At 44.2% G+C, this 21,223-nt stretch overlaps 2 protein-coding genes across 3 annotated transcripts; both read right to left on the bottom strand.

Moving 5' to 3' along the window:
* Window positions 1-14,134: 14,134 nt before the first annotated feature.
* Window positions 14,135-15,767, bottom strand: LOC100272433 (uncharacterized). Its single transcript, NM_001146908.1, has 2 exons — window positions 15,475-15,767; window positions 14,135-15,394 (listed from the first exon to the last, which is right to left on the bottom strand). Exon 2 carries the CDS (start codon window positions 14,946-14,948, stop codon window positions 14,439-14,441), a length of 510 nt encoding a protein of 169 aa, NP_001140380.1. The 5' UTR covers window positions 14,949-15,394; window positions 15,475-15,767; the 3' UTR covers window positions 14,135-14,438.
* A 1,363-nt stretch (window positions 15,768-17,130) lies between these two features.
* Window positions 17,131-19,922, bottom strand: LOC100273396 (Actin-7). Of its 2 annotated transcripts, none has more exons than NM_001147833.2 (5): window positions 19,795-19,922; window positions 18,925-18,992; window positions 18,445-18,838; window positions 17,744-18,357; window positions 17,131-17,635 (listed from the first exon to the last, which is right to left on the bottom strand). In NM_001147833.2, the coding sequence occupies exons 2-5, from the start codon at window positions 18,979-18,981 to the stop codon at window positions 17,570-17,572; spliced, it is 1,131 nt and encodes a 376-aa protein (NP_001141305.2). In that variant the 5' UTR covers window positions 18,982-18,992; window positions 19,795-19,922; the 3' UTR covers window positions 17,131-17,569. The 2 variants fall into 2 exon arrangements, with proteins under 2 accessions (NP_001141305.2, NP_001402883.1); NM_001415954.1 differs by having other exon boundaries at window positions 18,925-19,005.
* Between the last annotated feature and the right edge of the window lie 1,301 nt (window positions 19,923-21,223).

Here is a 21,223-nt window from a genome sequence, read left to right on the forward strand (position 1 = left end):
GGCGGGGTGCAAAATCAATAGGAAGAGCACATCGGGGACTTGCCAGTTCTTGGGAAGATCCTTGGTGTCTTAGGCTTCAAAGAAGCAAAATTCGGTCGCTCTTTCCACCGCCGAAGCCGAGTATATTGCCGCAGGCCATTGTTGCGCGCAATTGCTTTGGATGAGGCAAACCCTGCGGGACTACGGTTACAAATTAACCAAAGTCCCTTTGCTATGTGATAATGAGAGTGCAATCAAAATGGCCGACAATCCCGTCGAGCATAGCCGCACTAAGCACATAGCCATTCGGTATCATTTTCTTAGGGATCACCAACAAAAGGGAGATATCGAGATTTCTTACATTAACACTAAAGATCAATTAGCCGATATCTTTACCAAGCCTCTTGATGAACAATCTTTTAACAAACTTAGGCATGAGCTCAATATTCTTGATTCTAGGAACTTCTTTTGTTAAATTGCTCACATTGCTCTTCTATATACCTTTGATCATGTCTCTTTCATATGCTATGACTAATGTGTTTTCAAGTCTATTTCAAACAAAGTCATAGATGTATTGAAAGGGAATTGGAGTCTTCGGCGAAGACAAAGGCTTCCACTCCGTAACTCATCCTTCGCCGTCGCTCCAAGCAACTCTCCGTTCTAGGGGGAGAAAACATGAGCACCCAGCAAAAGGCCTTCGTCTTTGGTATAATCTTAACTCATTTATTTATGACCAAAGAGGAAGATAGCACTTCGAGGGCTCTAATGATTCCGTTTTTGGCGATTCATGCCAAAGGGGAGAAAGTAAGAGCCAAAGCAAAAGGACCGCACCACCACCAATTTCAAAAACTTAAGTGTTGAATTTTTTCAATCGGTATCATATTGTGTTCAAAAGGGGGAGAAAGTAGTATTTCAAAATGATATATCAAAACCCTCTTGAACACTAAGAGGAGAATCTCTTTTAGGGGGAGTTTTGTTTAGTCAAAGGAAAAGCATTTGAAACAGGGGGAGAAAATTTCAAATCTTGAAAATGCTTCTCAAAATCTTATTCTTTTTGCCTTTGACTATTTGCAAAAGAACTTTGAAATATATTTACAAAAGAATTTGCAAAAACAAAACATGTGGTGCAAACGTGGTCCAAAATGTTATATAAGAAAGGAACAATCCATGCATATCTTATAAGTATTTACATTGGCTCAAATTCCAAGCAACCTTTGCACTTACATTATGCAAACTAGTTCAATTATGCACTTCTATATTTGCTTTGGTTTATGTTGGCATCAATCACCAAAAAGGGGGAGATTGAAAGGGAATTAGGCTTACACCTAGTCCCTAATTAATTTTGGTGGTTGAATCGCCCAACACAAACAATTGAACTAACTTGTTTGCTCTAGATTATATGTTCTACAGGAGCCAAAGGTTAATCTATATCTATACTAAATCGACTGTCCGGAATACCGTAGATTATTCCGGACAGGAGAAGCTTTTTGGAAAAACAGGCCAAGCGCGGACCGTCCGGGCCCTTGCGGCGGACCGTCCGCGACACGAGTATGTCACTCGGACAGAACCAATGCAAAAATCCAAGTCTGCACTATGGACTGTCCGGAGGAAAAGCAAAGACCGTCCGGGCCCTTGCGCGGACCGTCCGGTTGCTGGCGCGGACCGTCCGGTAGGTGAGAAACCGAAAATCCCGAAGGTAACGGGTTCGGAGAAATGAATTATAGCGGGTTCGCGGACCGTCCGGGCCAGGCTCGCGGACCGTCCGCGACTGGCTCTGTCTGACATCTGACGACGCATTAAATGCAATATAGCCGTTGATATAGCTGTTACTGCTGACCGTTGCATTTTCAGCCGTTGATCTACAGGGGCGGACCGTCCGCACCAGGAGGGCGGACCGTCCGCGCGCAGCAGAATGGCCCAACGGCTAGGAAGTGGTTGGTGGCTATAAATACAACCCCAACCACCTCCATTCACGTCATCCAAGCATTCCAACCTTCAACATTCAATACAAGAGCTAGCAATCCATTCCAAGACACATTCAAAGCCTCCATCTCTCCAAGTTTCACAATTGAGAAAAGAGATCATTAGTGATTAGTGGCTTGAGAGAGAAAGTGATCCGTGTGTTATTTGTCGCTCTTGTCGCTTGGATTTTTAATCGTGCTTTCTTGATTCCTTCATTGCGATCATACTCACTTGTAATTGAGACAAGAGACACCAAACTTGTGGTGGTCCTTGTGGGAACTTTGTGTTCCAAGTGATTGAGAAAAGAAAGCTCACTCGATCCGTGGATCGTTTGAGAGAGGGAAGGGTTGAAAGAGACCTGGCCTTTGTGGCCTCCTCAACGGGGAGTAGGTTTGCAAGAACCGAACCTCGGTAAAACAAATCTCCGTGTCTCACTTGCTTATTCGCTTGGGATTTGTTTTGCGCCCTCTCTCGCGGACTCGTTTCTTTGTTACTAACGCTAACCCGGCTTGTAGTTGTGTTTATATTTGTAAATTTCAGTTTCGCCCTATTCACCCCCCCTCTAGGCGACTTTCATATACCACTACTGTCATTTGGTGAATGTGTTTAGCACATTGCTACTGCTAGGATTTGTGGGACTAAATGGCTCTACAACTCAAACATCATCAAGGCCCAAGATGTCATATGTATGCTCATGAGTCAAAAGAATTTGTTATTAACAAGGAAGAGGTGTTAGTGTACCATGGGTATGCAGAACACTGAATTTATTTTTACAGCCATAGTGAACACTCTCTTAGTTGACCTTTTGGTTTGAAATAAACCACTATAGAACATTGATTTTTCTTTTACAGTCATAGTGAACACAAGATACCTTAAGCACAATTATAACAGTCTGTCCCATCCATGTATCGAGGAAGGAAGTTTTTCTGATTGACAATTTGTTGCTTAATTACCACTTTATATACTTTTGTAGGTTTCATCACCTTGCTCTGTTGAAGTTATAGAATTTTCAGCAAGGATATGGAGTACACCCCCTACACAACAAGCTCCTATGTATCTCACATCTCGCTGCTCGAGGAAGTTCTTGGCTGGAGGTTTTGACTTTACGGAGACTTCATGTTCATCTATTTTGTCAACTGCACCTGAGGATCAACCAACACTTAGCGACTGCCTTGAATGGTCCCATGTTGTCAGACATTAGGTATGTGCACACTCTCTAATGTAGACATGATCTATTTATGACTTATCATTATGCAGACGTATTGTCGCAAAAAGCATGGGATTAGCATACATAACTTTGAGAGGAGTATCCAGTGACTTTGGTGTTGTAACATCCAAATACACTCCTGTTATACAACTGTTCTGAAATAAGGGCAGTTTTGTGCACCACCAGCGAATAAAATGGAGAGGTGAAGATGCTCTATAACCAGATGATTATAACAAATTAGAATATTGTCTAAGCTGTTTGGATATCTTTTTACCTTGTTTTTGCATTGAGCACTAATGAATATAGTGTGTGATATATGCTTATACAAGATCATGCTAACTAATGTAATGTTCATTTAAACATTAGTCTTCTTAACCCTGAAAATTATAAAATATCTCATTAGCCATACCTGCCATTCATATAATCATATCCTTTTTAGTTACATGTGTTAACTTTCCACTTTGAGATAGAGAGCATTGTAAGGAAAATGGACCCCGGGTCTTTTGGCTAAAGAAGTTTTGGTGGTTGATGACTGACACAATCTGTGGACTAATATGTTTGCTAGTGTTTATAATTATAGTTCACAGGATGCGGTGAGGATTGGACCAAGGCAATGAGGATGCAACACCTCAAATGAAGACATAAAAAGATGCATAGAAGTCCAAGACTCAAGAACAAAAGAAGCCCATAGAAATCAGCAAAGAAACCTGAGAAGAGGGCTGTCAGCCAGCGCCTGGTGGCGCACCGGACAGTGCACAGTACCTGTCCGGTGTGCACCGGACTGTCCGGTGGGACAACCGGACGGTCTGCGCAGAGAGGCCGCAGGCAGGCGCTCTCGGGCTGTAGCACCGGACTGTCCGGTGTGCACCGGACTGTCCGGTGTGCCAACGGGCAGACGGCAACGGTCGAATCCAACGGTCGGATCCAACGGTCGACTGCTACAGACGCCAACGGTCGGCTGACATAGGCGCACCGGACATCTACTGTTCAGTGTCCGGTGGTGCACCGGACTGTCCGGTGCACCCGACGACAGAAAGCTGCTGCTTTCTGTCCAACGGCTAGTTGAGGGTGTGGAGGCTATAAATAACACCCCAACCGGCCATTCTCAAGTGTGAGAGCCCAAGCAACATTCCAATACACATAGTGCATATTTCCAAGTGCTCAAACACCCAAGTGCTTAATAGAATCACTCGGTGATTAGCGTAGGTGCTTTGCGAAGTGCTTAGGTTAGTTAGACCGCTTTAGCGCTTGCTCTAGGTGAATCCTAGTTAGTTGAGTGAGTTTAGATAAACCTCACAACCCCTCGGCTCTTGCGCGAGCCGTTGTAATTGTACCGAGTGGGGCGAGAGTCTTGCGAGACCGTGACAACCGTGTTTGTGTCACGGCCGCCACCGTGTACCGGAGGGAACGAGGCCCGCGGCGTTTCGGCCGGAAGCTCGATAGTGGAGACGGCGGGGAGCGTCCGAGAGGAGCCGGAAGCGGAGCACCACTTGCGCGTGGAGAAGGCCCGCGGCTCTCTACGGAGTTACTCGACCGAGGTGCTTGGCCCTCGCGTGGGCTTCCCTTTGCGTAGGGGCACCAACGAGGATTAGTCGGGACCTTGCGCGGTTCCGGATACCTCGGTAAAAATACCGGCGTCATCCACGAGAGTTTGCTTCTCTACTTAGCTCTTTACATTCCGCATTTATATTAAGCATTTAAGTTTCAATCTTGTTGTCATACTTATTTAGTGTAGATTGAAACTTAGTCTTTGCGGTAGAGATAGCAACACTTAGACCAAACCTAGTTTGCACATTCTAGTTTTGATTCTTGCATAGGTTTTGCTCTAGGGATTTAATTGTGGCCAAGTTTAGTAAAAGTTTTAGAAGTCCTAATTCACCCCCCCCTCTTAGGCGTCACCCGTTTTCTACAATTGGTATCAAAGCCCGGTTTGGCTCATTTGAAACGTTTTAGCTTCACCGCTAAAAGGGCCGACGCTTTTTAGAGGAAGGGATGGATACCCATAGGCCACCACACTTCGACGGCACTAACTTCCCATATTATAGTGCTAGAATGGCTTGTTACCTAGAGGCCGTTGATCTAGGTGTTTGGAGAGTCACTTGTGACGGGATGAAACCCCTCAAGAATCCCGAGAAACCCACCACGAGTGAGGAAAAAGAAATTCATTTAAATGCTAGAGCCAAAAATTGCTTGTATGAATCTCTTAGCATGGATATTTTCAATCAAGTATTTACCCTGAAAACTGCTAATGAGATTTGGCTAAAATTGCATGAGCTCCATGACGGCACATCCAATGTCCGTGAGCAAAAACATTGCCTAGTCTTAAATGAGTATAATTCTTTTGCTATGAAAAATGATGAGCTTGTTAGAGACATGTATTCTCGCTTGAATCTAATTATCAATGAGCTCAATTCTATTGGCATTAATAAGCTAGGTGATGCGGACATTGTGAGGAAGATTATCTCCCTGCTACCACAACAAAGATATGGGAGCATCATCACCATCCTTCACAACATGGAGGACTTGAGCAACATGACCCCGACCATTGTGATTGGGAAAATCGCGGCCTTTGAGATGTCGCGAAAAATGAGTCGGGGAGAGGAGCCAACTTCCTCAAGACCATATGCTTTTGCATGTGATGAAAGGAAGGGCAAAAAGAAGGCTCCCACTCCAAGTTCCTCAAGTGAAGAAGAGGAAGAAGAAGAAAGTGATGATGATGAAGATAATCAACCATGCACATCATCCTCCGAGGACGAAGAAACGATCCGACGCGTCGGAAAGGTAATGGGGATGATCCGCAAGATTAATCTAATGGGTGTGCCCCTGCAGGTCGAGGATCTTCTCTTTAACATTGACAGGAAAAAGCAAAGGAAGAGAGGATGCTTCGCATGTGGGGAGAAGGGCCACTTCAGGGACAACTGTCCAAATATGGCCAAACCCAACAAGGAGAGGAGCAAAGGCAAGGCGCTAACAAGTGTTAGAACGTGGGATGATTCTTCAAGTGAAGATGAACCTCCAAGGACGCGCAGCCACCGGTCCTCGTCACGATCATCACGGTCATCACACAAATGCCTTATGGCAAGAGGTAACAAAAGCACTCCATCCTCTAGTGATGAAAGTAGTAGTGATGATGAAGGTGAGGGAAAAGCCTCTCTAGATGAGCTTGCGGAAGCCGTAGAATTTTTCCAGGATGTTTGCACTAAGCAAAAAGCTCAACTTAAAACTTTGAAAAATAAGTTGGTTAGCTCTCAAAATGATTACAAAGGTTTGCTAGAAAAATTTGAAACTTTTGCAAACTTAAATAGTGAGCTATCAACTAAACTTGAGCTATTAGAATCTAGTGCTCCATCCACTGCTACCGATGATAGCCTTATTAAAAAGAATGAAAAACTTAAGGCTAAGTTAGCTAGCTCCCAAGAAGCTATTGAAAATTTGCTAGAGAAAATGGAAATTCTCAGCATACACAATAATGAGCTAACTACTAAGCTAGAAAACATTGGTAGCACCCCAGCAGCATCTTTAGTTGAAATTCCTGAAATTATTAAGAAAGATGCTTCTACTTCCTGCTTTGACTTAATTGATGATTCTAACCCCTGCAACCAAGTTGTTGTTGAGAATATTGTTGTAGAGACATGCTCTGATGAGGTTGCAAAGGAAAATGAACAATTAAAGCAAGAAGTGACTCGTCTTGGCAAGGCTTTGTATGACAAGAAAGGCAAAGCCAAACAAATCCGACCTCCACAGGATAACACCACTGCGGGAGTGAACAAGCCTGTAGAGGGAGAAACTGTGATTTGTAGGCTATGCCACAAGGAAGGCCACAAGTCTTTCCAATGCAAGGCGATGACCGGAGATAAACAAAGGCAAAAGCTCAAGCAAAAGCCAACAAGCAAAATCTCCAGCACCTACATCAAAAAGGTGAACAAAAAGGACGCTACACCATATTTGATCAAGAAGAAAAAGAATGGAAAGGTGATAGCAATCAAGGCCAACAAGCAAGCCAACAAAGGAAAGGGGGCCAAACGCATCTGGGTGCCAAAAGAGATAATTTCAACCATGAAAAGCACCAAGAAGGTTTGGATCCCGAAAGGGAAGTGAGTGGACCAAAAGTCTGCGGGAAATTTGGAGACTTGGCAAAGTTGGGATGTATATCATGGGGTACATCATATTGGATCAAGTTTATTGCCAAGTGGGTTAGTGAAAACTTTGGACCCAAATTTCCCACCCATGACCAAGGTAACTAGTTTTATTGTATTTCTCGTTTTTAGATATGTGTATCTATTTATCTTTTATCTAGTTTACCTTTCTTGCCTAGTATTACATTTGTTATGTACTTTTGTTTAAAATCATGCATACTAGGTAAATCATATGGTAGGATTGCTTGCGTTTAATTCATATACTTAAGCAAACCTACATGGCTTAAAATGTGTATTTAAGCACGGCACATAGCTTTTATATCACTCCATAGTAAATGATGCATCAATTGAAAATCTTTGATTTCCACAAGTGTATCATTTAACTTATATGTGCCAAAGTTTGGATTATAGATAATTTGCCCCTCTTGATATCAAATCAAAGTGCATGTCTCCTACAAGTATTCAAAACTTGTATGCACACCTTTAGGGGGAGGTTACTCTATAATCTAACACTTTGAGACTAACACCTTTTCAAGTCTATTTCATGTGATAGTCTCATTGTAAGGAAAATGAAGTCCCTGGAGAAAGACAACAATCTTCCACTGCAAAATCTCTAAGAACTCTCATGTCTCTCAAACTCGCCATTGATCATCAATTGGTATCTTTTGAGACTACATTCAGTATCATTTACATGTCTTCTCCAATATTTGATTAGACTATATTTCATATCATATGCTTCCATGTTGCAAAAATGCATAAGTAGTTAATTCATATTCTGTTACCTATGCATAAGGGAAGCTAGTCTTTTCAAATCATGTCTTGCACCTCTAATTTTCACATGCTTTTTCCTAAGTAGAGGATCTCTGTCAGGGGGAGTATTTCTTCATCTCTAAAGGGGGAGAAAAACTCTTTCTAAAGGAGTCAACTCATTTAGGGGGAGTAATCTTTTGAGGACTCCTTCAAGTGGTATCATTCACTTAGTTTAATTTTAATATCCTTCTAGTGATATCATTTGATACAATTCTTGATGAGGGCAAGCTTTTATTTACTTCCTACATGCTTTTAATGTCTTCCTTTTCGGTGGTTGATGCCAAAGGGGGAGAAGTTTAGGGACCAAAGCAATGAAAACTTTATCAAACACCAAAAACCACCACTTTAAAATTTTATCTGCAAATGACTTTTCAAGTGGTTTTGGTTATTTGGTCCAAAAATAGGAAGTAAGTGATTTATGGAGTTAGGGGGAGGCTTAAGTCCATAATATCACATTAAGGGGACAATCATGCATCTTAGCAAGTGAAATGCATATTTACATTCAAATACTTGTATTATTTGCTTGCTTTGGTTGTGTTGTCATCAATCACCAAAAAGGGGGAGATTGTAAGGAAAATGGACCCCGGGTCTTTTGGCTAAAGAAGTTTTGGTGGTTGATGACTGACACAATCTGTGGACTAATATGTTTGCTAGTGTTTATAATTATAGTTCACAGGATGCGGTGAGGATTGGACCAAGGCAATGAGGATGCAACACCTCAAATGAAGACATAAAAAGATGCATAGAAGTCCAAGACTCAAGAACAAAAGAAGCCCATAGAAATCAGCAAAGAAACCTGAGAAGAGGGCTGTCAGCCAGCGCCTGGTGGCGCACCGGACAGTGCACAGTACCTGTCCGGTGTGCACCGGACTGTCCGGTGCGACAACCGGACGGTCTGCGCAGAGAGGCCGCAGGCAGGCGCTCTCGGGCTGTAGCACCGGACTGTCCGGTGTGCACCGGACTGTCCGGTGTGCCAACGGGCAGACGGCAACGGTCGAATCCAACGGTCGGATCCAACGGTCGACTGCTACAGACGCCAACGGTCGGCTGACATAGGCGCACCGGACATCTACTGTTCAGTGTCCGGTGGTGCACCGGACTGTCCGGTGCACCCGACGACAGAAAGCTGCTGCTTTCTGTCCAACGGCTAGTTGAGGGTGTGGAGGCTATAAATAACACCCCAACCGGCCATTCTCAAGTGTGAGAGCCCAAGCAACATTCCAATACACATAGTGCATATTTCCAAGTGCTCAAACACCCAAGTGCTTAATAGAATCACTCGGTGATTAGCGTAGGTGCTTTGCGAAGTGCTTAGGTTAGTTAGACCGCTTTAGCGCTTGCTCTAGGTGAATCCTAGTTAGTTGAGTGAGTTTAGATAAACCTCACAACCCCTCGGCTCTTGCGCGAGCCGTTGTAATTGTACCGAGTGGGGCGAGAGTCTTGCGAGACCGTGACAACCGTGTTTGTGTCACGGCCGCCACCGTGTACCGGAGGGAACGAGGCCCGCGGCGTTTCGGCCGGAAGCTCGATAGTGGAGACGGCGGGGAGCGTCCGAGAGGAGCCGGAAGCGGAGCACCACTTGCGCGTGGAGAAGGCCCGCGGCTCTCTACGGAGTTACTCGACCGAGGTGCTTGGCCCTCGCGTGGGCTTCCCTTTGCGTAGGGGCACCAACGAGGATTAGTCGGGACCTTGCGCGGTTCCGGATACCTCGGTAAAAATACCGGCGTCATCCACGAGAGTTTGCTTCTCTACTTAGCTCTTTACATTCCGCATTTATATTAAGCATTTAAGTTTCAATCTTGTTGTCATACTTATTTAGTGTAGATTGAAACTTAGTCTTTGCGGTAGAGATAGCAACACTTAGACCAAACCTAGTTTGCACATTCTAGTTTTGATTCTTGCATAGGTTTTGCTCTAGGGATTTAATTATGGCCAAGTTTAGTAAAAGTTTTAGAAGTCCTAATTCACCCCCCCCTCTTAGGCGTCACCCGTTTTCTACAAGCATGACTGTCTACTATATTTTGTTGCCTCAATCAAATAGATAAGAAGCTTTGTGCATATGGTAGACCAATAGCGCTCATTACTTGTTTCTTTCTTAGATAATTCTTATGAACATTGGATTATCTCAACTAGCTTCTGTGCACTATTTGTCCCGCATTTTCCCCTTGTCTTGCTTTTCTGAACTTACGTGTCTGCTCTGTCTTTTTATTATCACAAAACCGAAAGAGCTTGAAAACTATATATTGTATATTGTAAGAGAGAATAAATATTGGGACAATTTTTTTGATGTTCTAACTTTTAATAACATTGCATATGGGAAAACAAATTTTCTACTGCAACAGCATATAAAGCGTGCAATACTGTACTGGGTCTAGGCAAGATATGGCGGGGATGTTCAGTTGTCCACAGATGCCATACTTGTTACCGTAGCATTACCTTTTTATAGTTTCAGTTTCAGGTTGCTCATATAGTTTGCTTATGCTTGAGTTATTCACATTGTTCCTTACTTGGATTCATTCGCTGGATTCATCATTTCTACATATGTTTATTTAAGTTTTCTTTGTTACACTCAACATGAACAATGCCTCATGTTCTTGTAGCCATTGTGATTCATGTTATCCTCACACTGCACTGCTAACCATTTAAGTATTTTTTGTGCATCGATAGTTTTACCTTTATACCAGCATAGAAGAGAGATAATTTGGGCAGTGTAACACCACCGAATGTTTGTTTTGTATTAAGATTAACACCTCAGGCATGCCATCATCCTACTTTGACCTCATACCAAACACATCCATAATCTTTTAGTATTGACAACATAATAAGGCCACATGACTGAGAAAGATTGAAGTTAAGCTCTGCAACCATTGTTTATCCATTTACTGCATCAAAATAATGGAAATATTTATTAAAAGGGAAGTATGTCCAAACAATTTCACAAGAGACTAAATTATGGGCATATTTGGGATTTAGGAGGTGTTATGCTGACCTTGGGTAAGAATCATTAGTGGTTCACTTGTTCTTGAGCTTTATCATTTGTACTCCGTTCTGTTTATAATATATGGGACCCACATGAAAAATTCAGATTATCGATCAAACACTACTTATCTCAATTGTGAAATTTATTAGGAGATCTATAATAACGGTGGGAGATCTATAATATTATAGCGTTGTCCATGGAAGGAGAATCAGAAGCCCCGGATCGCCGCCCCAGCCTCCATGGAAGGGGAGTCCTCTTGATCCGTGTCTGCGCTGTCCAGGAAAGGGGAGCGTCTGACGCCCTGGATTTGCGCACCCCAGCCTCCATGGAAGGGGAGTATCTGACGCCCCGGATCTGTGCGCCCCAGCTTCCATGGAAGGGGAGTCAGACGCCCCGGATCTGCGGCGAGAGAGGACCGTGCGAAGGGGAGTCAGACGCCCCGGGCTTGTAACATTGAGCGGCGCATTCTACATAGAAATCAGGTCTGGCTTGCTCTTGCATGTCATTCATTTCTTAGCGTTGGCTTGTAACTTGTGTTTGTTTTGCTTAGTCCATTTCTTTTGGTTGTCTGTAGGGAAGAGACGACGACAACATAGACATTATCACAAAGCGGTTTCAGGTTTTTCAGGAGTCGACTCTACCTGTTGTTTAGTACTATGACAAAATGGGGAGGCTCTGAAGAATAATAATTTGCGGTTGCTCTTATTTTTTTCGTATGAAACGTAGACTGTGCTAATAAATTTTGGCTGCACTTCTGTTTAGGAAGTAGAAACATTAAATGTTTTAGGAATAATAAATATTTGCTTAAATTCATTTTTATAACCTTCGTGCTACTGAGTTTCTTTCCCTATATCCTCCCCTAACTTGTGTTACTATGTTCTTTAGGATTCAATGCTGCAGTTGTTGGGTGCTTTTTTTGCTATCGAAACAGTATTACGGCCACTTACTACTACTATGATTATATTAGCATCAGTTATGAAATGTTTTGCTGCTGCTATGATTATATTAGCATCAGTTATGAAATGTTTTGCTGCTGCTATGATTATATTAGCATCATTTATATCATCAACTATTTCCAATGTTTTGCTAGGGGAAAATGCAACATTTATTATGTCTACATATGAACTAAAATATGCTGCTGGTATTTTACCTTATTCTGATTATTTTTTGTGTCAATAAGGTAGATGTGTCTTAGCTACCTTCAAGATATAGGGAAGTATGTGTTCTCACCTTATTTTTTGCTCTAATTGTTAAACATATATGAAGTATGTTCTCATGATAAAACATAAAGCTTGACACTGAATATTTCTTTTTTTCTTGTAATTCTCTTCCTTAAGCTTAGCCCTCTTTCAATTCCTTGAAATGGTACTTGCCTACATTCCTCTCACATGAATTTACGATCCTAAGAACTAATCAACTACTAGAGTTATTAATGCAGAAATGATCAACTAATGTTAGCTTAATGATTTCTACAGTTGCTGCATTTCAGGATTTGATGAATAATTGGTAAAATGAGCAACCAAGCTGGAAAGGTTTAACTGATCTCTGCTACTCTTTTATCAGGTGATTTCTCTTAGCCAATGAATACATAAGAGATACACACCGATGTGTGCCCTGTAAGTAGTTTTCTTGACCAAGTTTCTTCCGTTGCTTATCTTTTCTCTTACGGTTGCACTCGTATTTTTATTGTATCTTCAGGCCCTCGGTATATAACAACTAGAGCGAATAATTAGTATGTACGGGGATGATGTGAATGGTACAAACACTATTTTAGCAGAGGTAAGTTGGTCAGTTCCCCTAATATAGTTTACGATCTTGTACCACATTTGGTTTGTGTTCTTTTCCAAAATGGCATCAACTGACAACTTACCTTTTCATAGTTTACATCAATCTTGAAATATGCGGTACTTGATGAATCAAATATGACCATGTGTTTCTCTATACCGCTAGATGCTGATTCCAGGTTTGTTATCTGTGAAAAATGTTATCCACATTATTTTAAAAAACTATTACTACTGATATTTAATGGTTTCCCTTATTCATTCCTAAATGCAGTATACCCTTTTCACTTGAGGATATTACAAAGACATTGCCTGACCTCTTCCTCGTATCATGTGTTTACAGACGCCTGACTCTCCTGTTGTTGAGCTAGACCAGACCCGTCTCTTGTAGGTCTTGTTGGTGCTGAGGATCCTCTAAAACAACATGTCATCGTCTCGGTTCGAGCCTGTGGTAAGATAAGGAGCGCTGGTAGCATGATAGCTCTCCATTCTCTGAAGCTAAAGCTTCATTTTAGCTCACTGTGTATTTGCTCTGCTTTCAAGAGAAGGTTGTTGTCAACGTATGATCTGACAAGAGCTTTATCTGGCCAATTGGTTGAGCGTGATACTTTGAGACAACCTGGCAAGTGAGCCGCAGCTAACACACATGGATGGACATTTTAGTCAAGTGTATCATAAAATTTATTATATATTGTGTAGAACTTAATTGTTTATGGTGATGTTTTACACTACTGCCACACTAATAGTACTGTCCTTGATTCTTTAAATTCTTTGACCAAAGCATGTACAAGCCGCTGCTACTATCTTATTTCTCAAAGATATAATATAAGTATGAATACCCTTGGAAGTTAAGTTTTGTAAATGGTTGTCTTTGTAGGGTCATGTTTTTACTATAGTCGTGCTATACTTGCCTCTGAAGGTGGAGAAAAATTGCAATCATGTACTGTGAAATATCAACTATGTATATTATTTATCATATTTGTTTGAGATTATTAATGTCATGCTTAGTGTTCGTGCCAATAGATAAGTTTGTAGTTGATGATAATATGTATTGTTTATTTTTATGTAATCGTTATATACTAACTTTGTATCGAATAATTTATATGCCGTCGCAACGCACGGGCATATACCTAGTAGCCAATTATGTGCATCAATGACACAAGCAGCTACTAACTGGCCTCTAAACCTCCCATAAAGAGTTGTTGCATCCACTGCTAAATAAGGCCTGCAACCAGCTAAGAACCTACTCCAACATGCTTTGAATGAAACGAACACCCTTATAAAACATTCTTTGTTCAAAATCTTGCCTCTCACTTTATAATCCACCGTATGATGGTCAATCTCAACAACACTACCTGGGCACGCCTTCTCCACTTCAGCTTTGAAAGTGAATAATAAGTTAAAGCTTTCCTTACATGGGCCATAAATCTTGTCAAGAGCCATTTCCTTGCCATAATACACTATCATGTAAGGCACCAAAATGTTGTACTTCTCTTTGATCTTCTTTACCGGTTCAGTTGTACCAATGCATGAGTTATATGTCGCCCATTCTAATACTGCATTTGCACACCATCTACTTTTAGCTACTTATGTGACCCTTTTCTTTCACTTGGACAAGTGCGAGGAGATGGATTCACTTTGACCTGAATAATTGTACTATTCCGCATACTGGAAGCATATATCCTCCACTGACAGCTCTCAAATGCGCAATGAACAGTCATTCTAGTTGGCTCACTCTTGTCAATTACATAATCATACTCGCCTTTGATGCAATAGGTATCAAGTGCATTCCTAAATTCGGTCATCGATGCAAATGTGTTGCCTTCTTTTAAGGATGGATTATCTCTGTCATAATCATTTCTTGGTACATCACCACCCTCTCCTTGCTCATCCACCCCCATAGCTATGTTTTCTTCCTCCTCCTCTTTATCAGTCTCTTTAAATTGTGCCCCTGTGAAAATGTCTCCATTATAGTCCTCAAATTCTAGCATATCCCACTTGTCAACAAACCCAGGATACTGTCTCTCATCATCATCGGGGGCAGCAACTACTTCTATTGGTTCAACCTCATCATTGGGAATAATACGATTCATCCCATTTCATAGGAAATAACGACGTTAAGAACCCATATAGGCAAAGGGTGGCAACATTTATAGATAGTAGAGGGTTGTGCTCCTTGCCTGGAGGAGACTGCTGCTGCTGTCAAGAAGATCGCGTCGGTGTCTGGATCTCACACACTACTGTTAAGAAGATCACGTCGACGACTGGATCTCACATAGGAGCAGCAGGCCGAAAGCTTGCAGTGCCTCTGGATCTGGAGTGCGAGTAGGGGCGCAGACCCGCTGAAGGCATCGAGAGCACGAGGCACGGACCAACCGGAGGCACGGAGCAACGAGTCCCTCCCAGTGGCGGCTTCCTCCCTCCCGGCGGGGCGCCCCCACGAAGTAGCCTATGGCTAGAGGCACGGAGCGTGGGACGCGTACCAACTGGAGGCACGGAGCAGTAGGTCCCGGCGACGTCTTCCTCCCTCCTGGCGGCTCTAGGCATCAAACCAAAGACATCATCAGCACCTGGGCGTCTGGCATACAAAGGCAGCTGTGTTGTTGTCAGATTAAAAACCTGCGCCACGGTCTTCCCTCTCGCCTTGGCTATCTCCGCGAGGACCTCGAACTCGAGCACAACGTTTCTTTCTGCCGCCCAGCTCTGGCCTCCCAACGGCGAGATCTGCTGGCAAACAGGGTTCACCTCCACCGGGATTCGCCCTCCCGGCGGGGCGCCCCCACAAAGCAGCCTGAGCGCTTGTTCCCTCCCGCGGCGGGCGAGGCGGGCGTGGTGAGTGGGCGGCCACGAAGCGACGGGCGGTTGCGGTTGAGATGGAGTTCGGGATTGGGAGGAAGAAGAGCCTGCTGTCGAGTGGGGATTTTTTTGCAGTGGGCCCACTCTGTAAGTCACGTTAAAGTGGACGGAGACGGCGTCCAGGCGTATTTATGAGCAAAGGGAACGAGGACCGAATAAAATTGCGTATTTATGAGCAAAGGGAACGAGGACCGGATAAAATTGAGTAAAAAAAACTAAGGGTAGCAACGAGTACCGTGACGAAACTAAGGGGACCAATGTAAAAAAACCCATAAAATTTAGCACATATTATTTAATAAGCTGCTCAAAGAGTGCTAAAAGTAGCTAAACGTGGGCCAGGGAACCCCGTTTTCCACCCATACCCTGTAACCCCATTCTCTCTCTCCGCATTAGGGGCATGGGTGTCTTTTTGTTCCAATATGTTAAACTTTATTAAAGTAGTCCAAACACCCCAAGGAGCTAAACTTTAGCACTTCAATTCATATGGCTAAAGTTTAGCAGGAAGCTAAAGTTTATCCCGTGAGATTGAAACGGGCCTAAAAACAACTAAAAGTTAGAGTCATTTTTGTACCGCGGAGAAGAAGCCATAAATAATATTTTCACCTGATTTGGCTTTGCTTTAGCTCTACGATAAGATGTTTGTGTCACACCATTTGCGAAACGCTTTAACTCTAGCAAAAAAACTACTTTTCAGAAAAACTCAGAGCCAAAGTTGTTTTTGTAAGTCAAAGCCCTGCCAAACATACCCTTAGCCTTTAGGTTTTGTTTGTTTTGCTCTCAATCCATATAAATTTGGTGAGATTGAGCGTATTTCAATACCAAATAAGTCAAAATCTTTTATATTTTTTTACAATCTCATCTAATCTACGTGTGATAGGAATAACCGAATAAGGCCATAGTTAGAATCTGCTAACCTGCCATCAGCTTTTGAACCTTCATCTTCACAGATAGGGCCTCGACATGACAACAGAAGTTCTCGGGGACACGGAACACAAAGTCATGCAAGCGTGCTAATCTTGGCTTTTGGCTAACTCGGGAACTCGCATGGTACTCGAAGTAAAATCCAAGGCAAATGAAGTTTGCTCCAACAGTATCTAAAACAGTTGAGGCCTTGTTTGGATAAAGAGGGATTGAGGTGGATTGAAGTGTATTTTAGGAATTTAAAGGGAAATTAGTTTATATTACACTTCAATACACCTTATACCACCTTAATCCACTCCAATCCAAGATTACCCAAACAAGTCCTGAAGGATAAACAATTTACCCCTTTAGGACTAGTTTGAGAGCCATAAAACCGGAAGGAATTGAAGGAGTTAAATTCCCCTTCTTACTCAAAATTGAATAAGAAGGGTAATTTAGCCCCTCCAATCCTCTCCGGGTTTATATCTCCCAAACTAGCACTTAGAGACAACAACAGCTGTTTCATGAGAAGGAATAAAACAAACATATCCAAGTATAAATCAACAACCACGCCACGGCGGGGCGCAAATGCGAATGATTCCATGACCACGTACAGAAGTGCATAAACCAACTGAACTCTCAAAGACTCAAACTGCATGGGCGACACGCGACAGCCGGCACCCTTGCGTCGTGTAGAAACCCAGATCGCGCATATCAGGAACGCACTGATCTGGTGGTCTTGAAAAAAAAAACACTGACCTGACCATCCGTACTACTGAAGTTACACATGTTTCTTCATGTAGTACATCAGTCGACCTAACCATCTTTCACAATGCTTCATGGCCAACAGCCCTTCAATGATTTAGAAAGAACCAAGAATGCTAGAGAAACCATGGGACAATCTAGCATCCCAACTAACTGAAAATATAAGTAAATAACAGATATACAGCTCCAGAATTCAGAAACACTTCATGTGGACGATGCCTGGACCAGATTCATCATACTCTTCCTTGGAGATCCACATCTACACAACACAATAACAAGATTAATAAATCAAACTTCATATACACTAGAACTGCAAAGCAAGCAGAAACGTTGAATTTAGATTTTGAGACAGTAACAAACTAACAACCTGCTGGAAGGTACTGAGAGAGGCCAGAATGGAGCCACCAATCCAAACGCTGTACTTCCTCTCCGGCGGAGCAACCACCTTCACCTTCATGCTGCTGGGGGCAAGCGCAGTGATCTCCTTGCTCATGCGGTCACCGATGCCAGGGAACATAGTGGAGCCACCACTGAGGACAACATTACCGTACAGGTCCTTTCTGATATCGACGTCGCACTTCATGATGGAGTTGTACGTGGCTTCATGGATGCCAGGAGATTCCATGCCAATGAAGGATGGCTGGAATAGCACCTCAGGGCACCTAAACCTTTCTGCGCCGATTGTGATGACCTGGCCATCGGGCAGCTCGTAGCTCTTCTCGACGGTGGAGCTGGTCCTGGCCGTCTCCAGCTCCTGCTCGTAATCAAGTGCAACGTAGGCAAGTTTTTCCTTGATGTCCCTGACAATCTCTCGCTCGGCTGTCGTGGTGAAGGAGTAACCCCTCTCGGTGAGGATCTTCATCAGGTTGTCGGTGAGGTCACGACCGGCAAGGTCCAATCGAATAATAGCATGAGGAAGCGTGTACCCTTCGTAGATGGGGACAGTGTGGCTCACGCCGTCACCAGAGTCGAGCACAATACCTGCACAGAAAGATTGTCGCCACTCACTACACGTACTGCTATTCGAATGCTGACATGAAACAGGTTCGATGCAGCAACGTAACGTACCAGTCGTTCGTCCACTGGCGTACAGGGAAAGAACGGCCTGGATGGACACATACATTGCCGGGCAGCTGAACGTCTCAAACATGATCTGGGTCATCTTCTCCCTGTTGGCCTTGGGGTTCAGAGGAGCCTCGGTCAGCAGTATAGGGTGCTCCTCAGGCGCCACACGGAGCTCGTTGTAGAAGGTGTGGTGCCAGATCTTCTCCATGTCATCCCAGTTGCCCACAATGCCGTGCTCGATTGGGTACTTGAGCGTCAGAATGCCTCTCTTGGACTGGGCTTCGTCGCCCACGTATGCATCCTTTTGGCCCATGCCCACCATCACGCCAGTGTGGCGTGGCCTGCCTACGATGCTGGGAAAGACTGCCCTCGGCGCGTCGTCACCAGCGAAACCTGCCTGTTTGGCATCAAGATCCCATCAGTTTATTAGATCAGTAATGAATAGACAGGCAAAAGGATTGGCTGCTGGACAGGAGAACGAACCTTAACCATTCCAGTGCCATTGTCGCACACAAGGGGCTGGACATCCTCTTCAGCCATTCCTCAGTGTTCTGCAGCAGAATGCTATACTCGGTGTTAATCGTTAAAGTGTCCATGGAGTCAGGTAAACCCCACAAAAGAAGCATGCCGCCGCCGCTGCAATGGTAAACCCCACAAAAGAAGCATGCCGCCGCCGCCGCCATTGCAATATGCCAGTCGTCAGTCAAAACTAATGTGCACAACTGCTCATGATTAAGAAACTGATACTCAAATTTGTGTAAAAAAACCCTGATAATTGACTTATAAGTTTCCAAGCAGTCCGCAGGGATGGCTGACACTAGGAGGATCACGGGGGAGGGGAATTTGGTTGAGGAAAATGGTTAGCTGAATGTTTGAGAGTGTGATCGTGTGATTTTTCACTGCTTAAGATCATCTCCAGTTCTTCACAGAGTGACCTGAAAACAATTTACGGGTTCGGCGTAGCACACATCTTATTGCATGCTGAATCATATGTGCTCCTATGAACTGACTGAGTAACTGGCCAAACTCGACATGAAGTTCATCACATAAACATAAAACAGAGCATCCAATCAAACATCACAGAGGTACTATAGTAATCATGATGACACATAGGAGAGCACACGACTACACATATGACGGTAGTTTATTAAAGTTGAAAACCGTACCACACCGCCTATCCGAACTCCAGAGCCGAGACAAACATGACAAAAAACAGAAAAATGGACACGAAAAAAATCGAAGTCAGCAGCGACGGGAAGCTCGAGCGGGGGGGTCTATCGAAACGAAAGCCTACAGCCGATCACTTCCTCGGAACAAAATCGGTGCCAGAGCAAGGGAGAAATACGGCTATACCTCGGCGTCGTTGACGAGGCCGCGAAGGGGATCGGATCGCTCGCCCGCGGGGTCGCTTCCGGTGACGCAGGCAGGCGTGAGAGCGAGGTGAGACAAATGGGAGAGCAGCAGCCGAAGTATGTGTGTGTGACTGGTCTGCGGGCGCTGGGCGTGTGCTTTAGCGGCAGCGGTCCCGAGCGCAGGGACGACCCGGCCAACACCAACAGCTCGCTCGCTCTGACCTCGCCTCGCCCCTGCTGCCTGGTCAATGGAGACGCAGCAAACAACAGCGCAGGCGGCATCGGACCGCAAAGGTTTCGGTGTCGAATCCGACCACGTCCCCGTCGGATGGCAGGGCACGGCGGCGGCTATGCTCCGTGGGTTGGTGGACCCAGACGTCGCAGGCAGAGTAGCCGTAGCAGAGCAGGACGGTTCAAAAAAAAAAACAACTAGCGCTACTGGTTCAGCCCATTCATCGTTACGGTCGCCAACAGAAGTCGAGAAGAAGGTTCGTCACTTCTAGTAAAAAAAAGGCCATAAACGTTTTGTAGGCCCACAGATTTGTTCCCGCTGGCCCAAAGGCTCCAGGACCCATTGAGCTGGGCCGATGGTTGCCGTTTCCGTTCGCATCCGGCCAGTCCAATAGTCGCGCTATTCGTTTTCAGAGGATGAGAGGAAGCCCGCATCACGTTCCACTCTCGAGTCTCCAGTTCCCTCACCCCTTTATTACCAGGTCAGGTGCGATCTGAGCTCAAAGATCTATCGCGATTTCACAGCAGAGCGACAAAGGCAGGCAGGTTCAACGTCAGCAGTTACTCACCTCCGACGACTAGCTACTAGCTACGAGAACCAGTAACAGTAATGCAGTCTTGTTATATTCGCTCTCGAGTCCAGGCAGTCCAAATAGTCGGAGCGGAACAGCCTAACACACTATCGTCTTTTCTCTCTCCCTCTCTCTCTAGCAGATCCAAATGCGATATTTCTGGAGGGAAGACGTATCATGCTCCACTTTCGAGATAAATTCTTTTCACCCCTTTTGTTACCAAGTGCGATCCGAGGCCAAAGATCTTTCACGGTAGAGTGGAGTCAGCAGAGGCCACGAGACAGGCAAGTTCACCGTCGACCATTGCTCGCACTCCAAACGAATCCGCATCAGATGATCGCGATTTCTAGCACCCCTGTCTGGTGCATGTGGCGCACGTGTCTGGCGCATTTGCCCCCCCAAAACGACTTAAAAAAATCTCGCTGGTGAGGAACACATCGCCCTAACAAAAAATATGGTTTCAACCGAGAAAATCTCGGAATCTTGGTCCTCATCACTAGCGGGCTATCAACATCCACTCTACAACGTCCCAGACTCCTGGTTAGAGTGTGACACACAATACATAATCTGGAAGCGAACGGAACATAACGAGGAGATTTTTTAACTAAACCTGTAATTCGTCCACAT

Source organism: Zea mays, chromosome 3 (assembly GCF_902167145.1).
Source record: "Zea mays cultivar B73 chromosome 3, Zm-B73-REFERENCE-NAM-5.0, whole genome shotgun sequence".
Taxonomy (NCBI): domain Eukaryota; kingdom Viridiplantae; phylum Streptophyta; class Magnoliopsida; order Poales; family Poaceae; genus Zea; species Zea mays.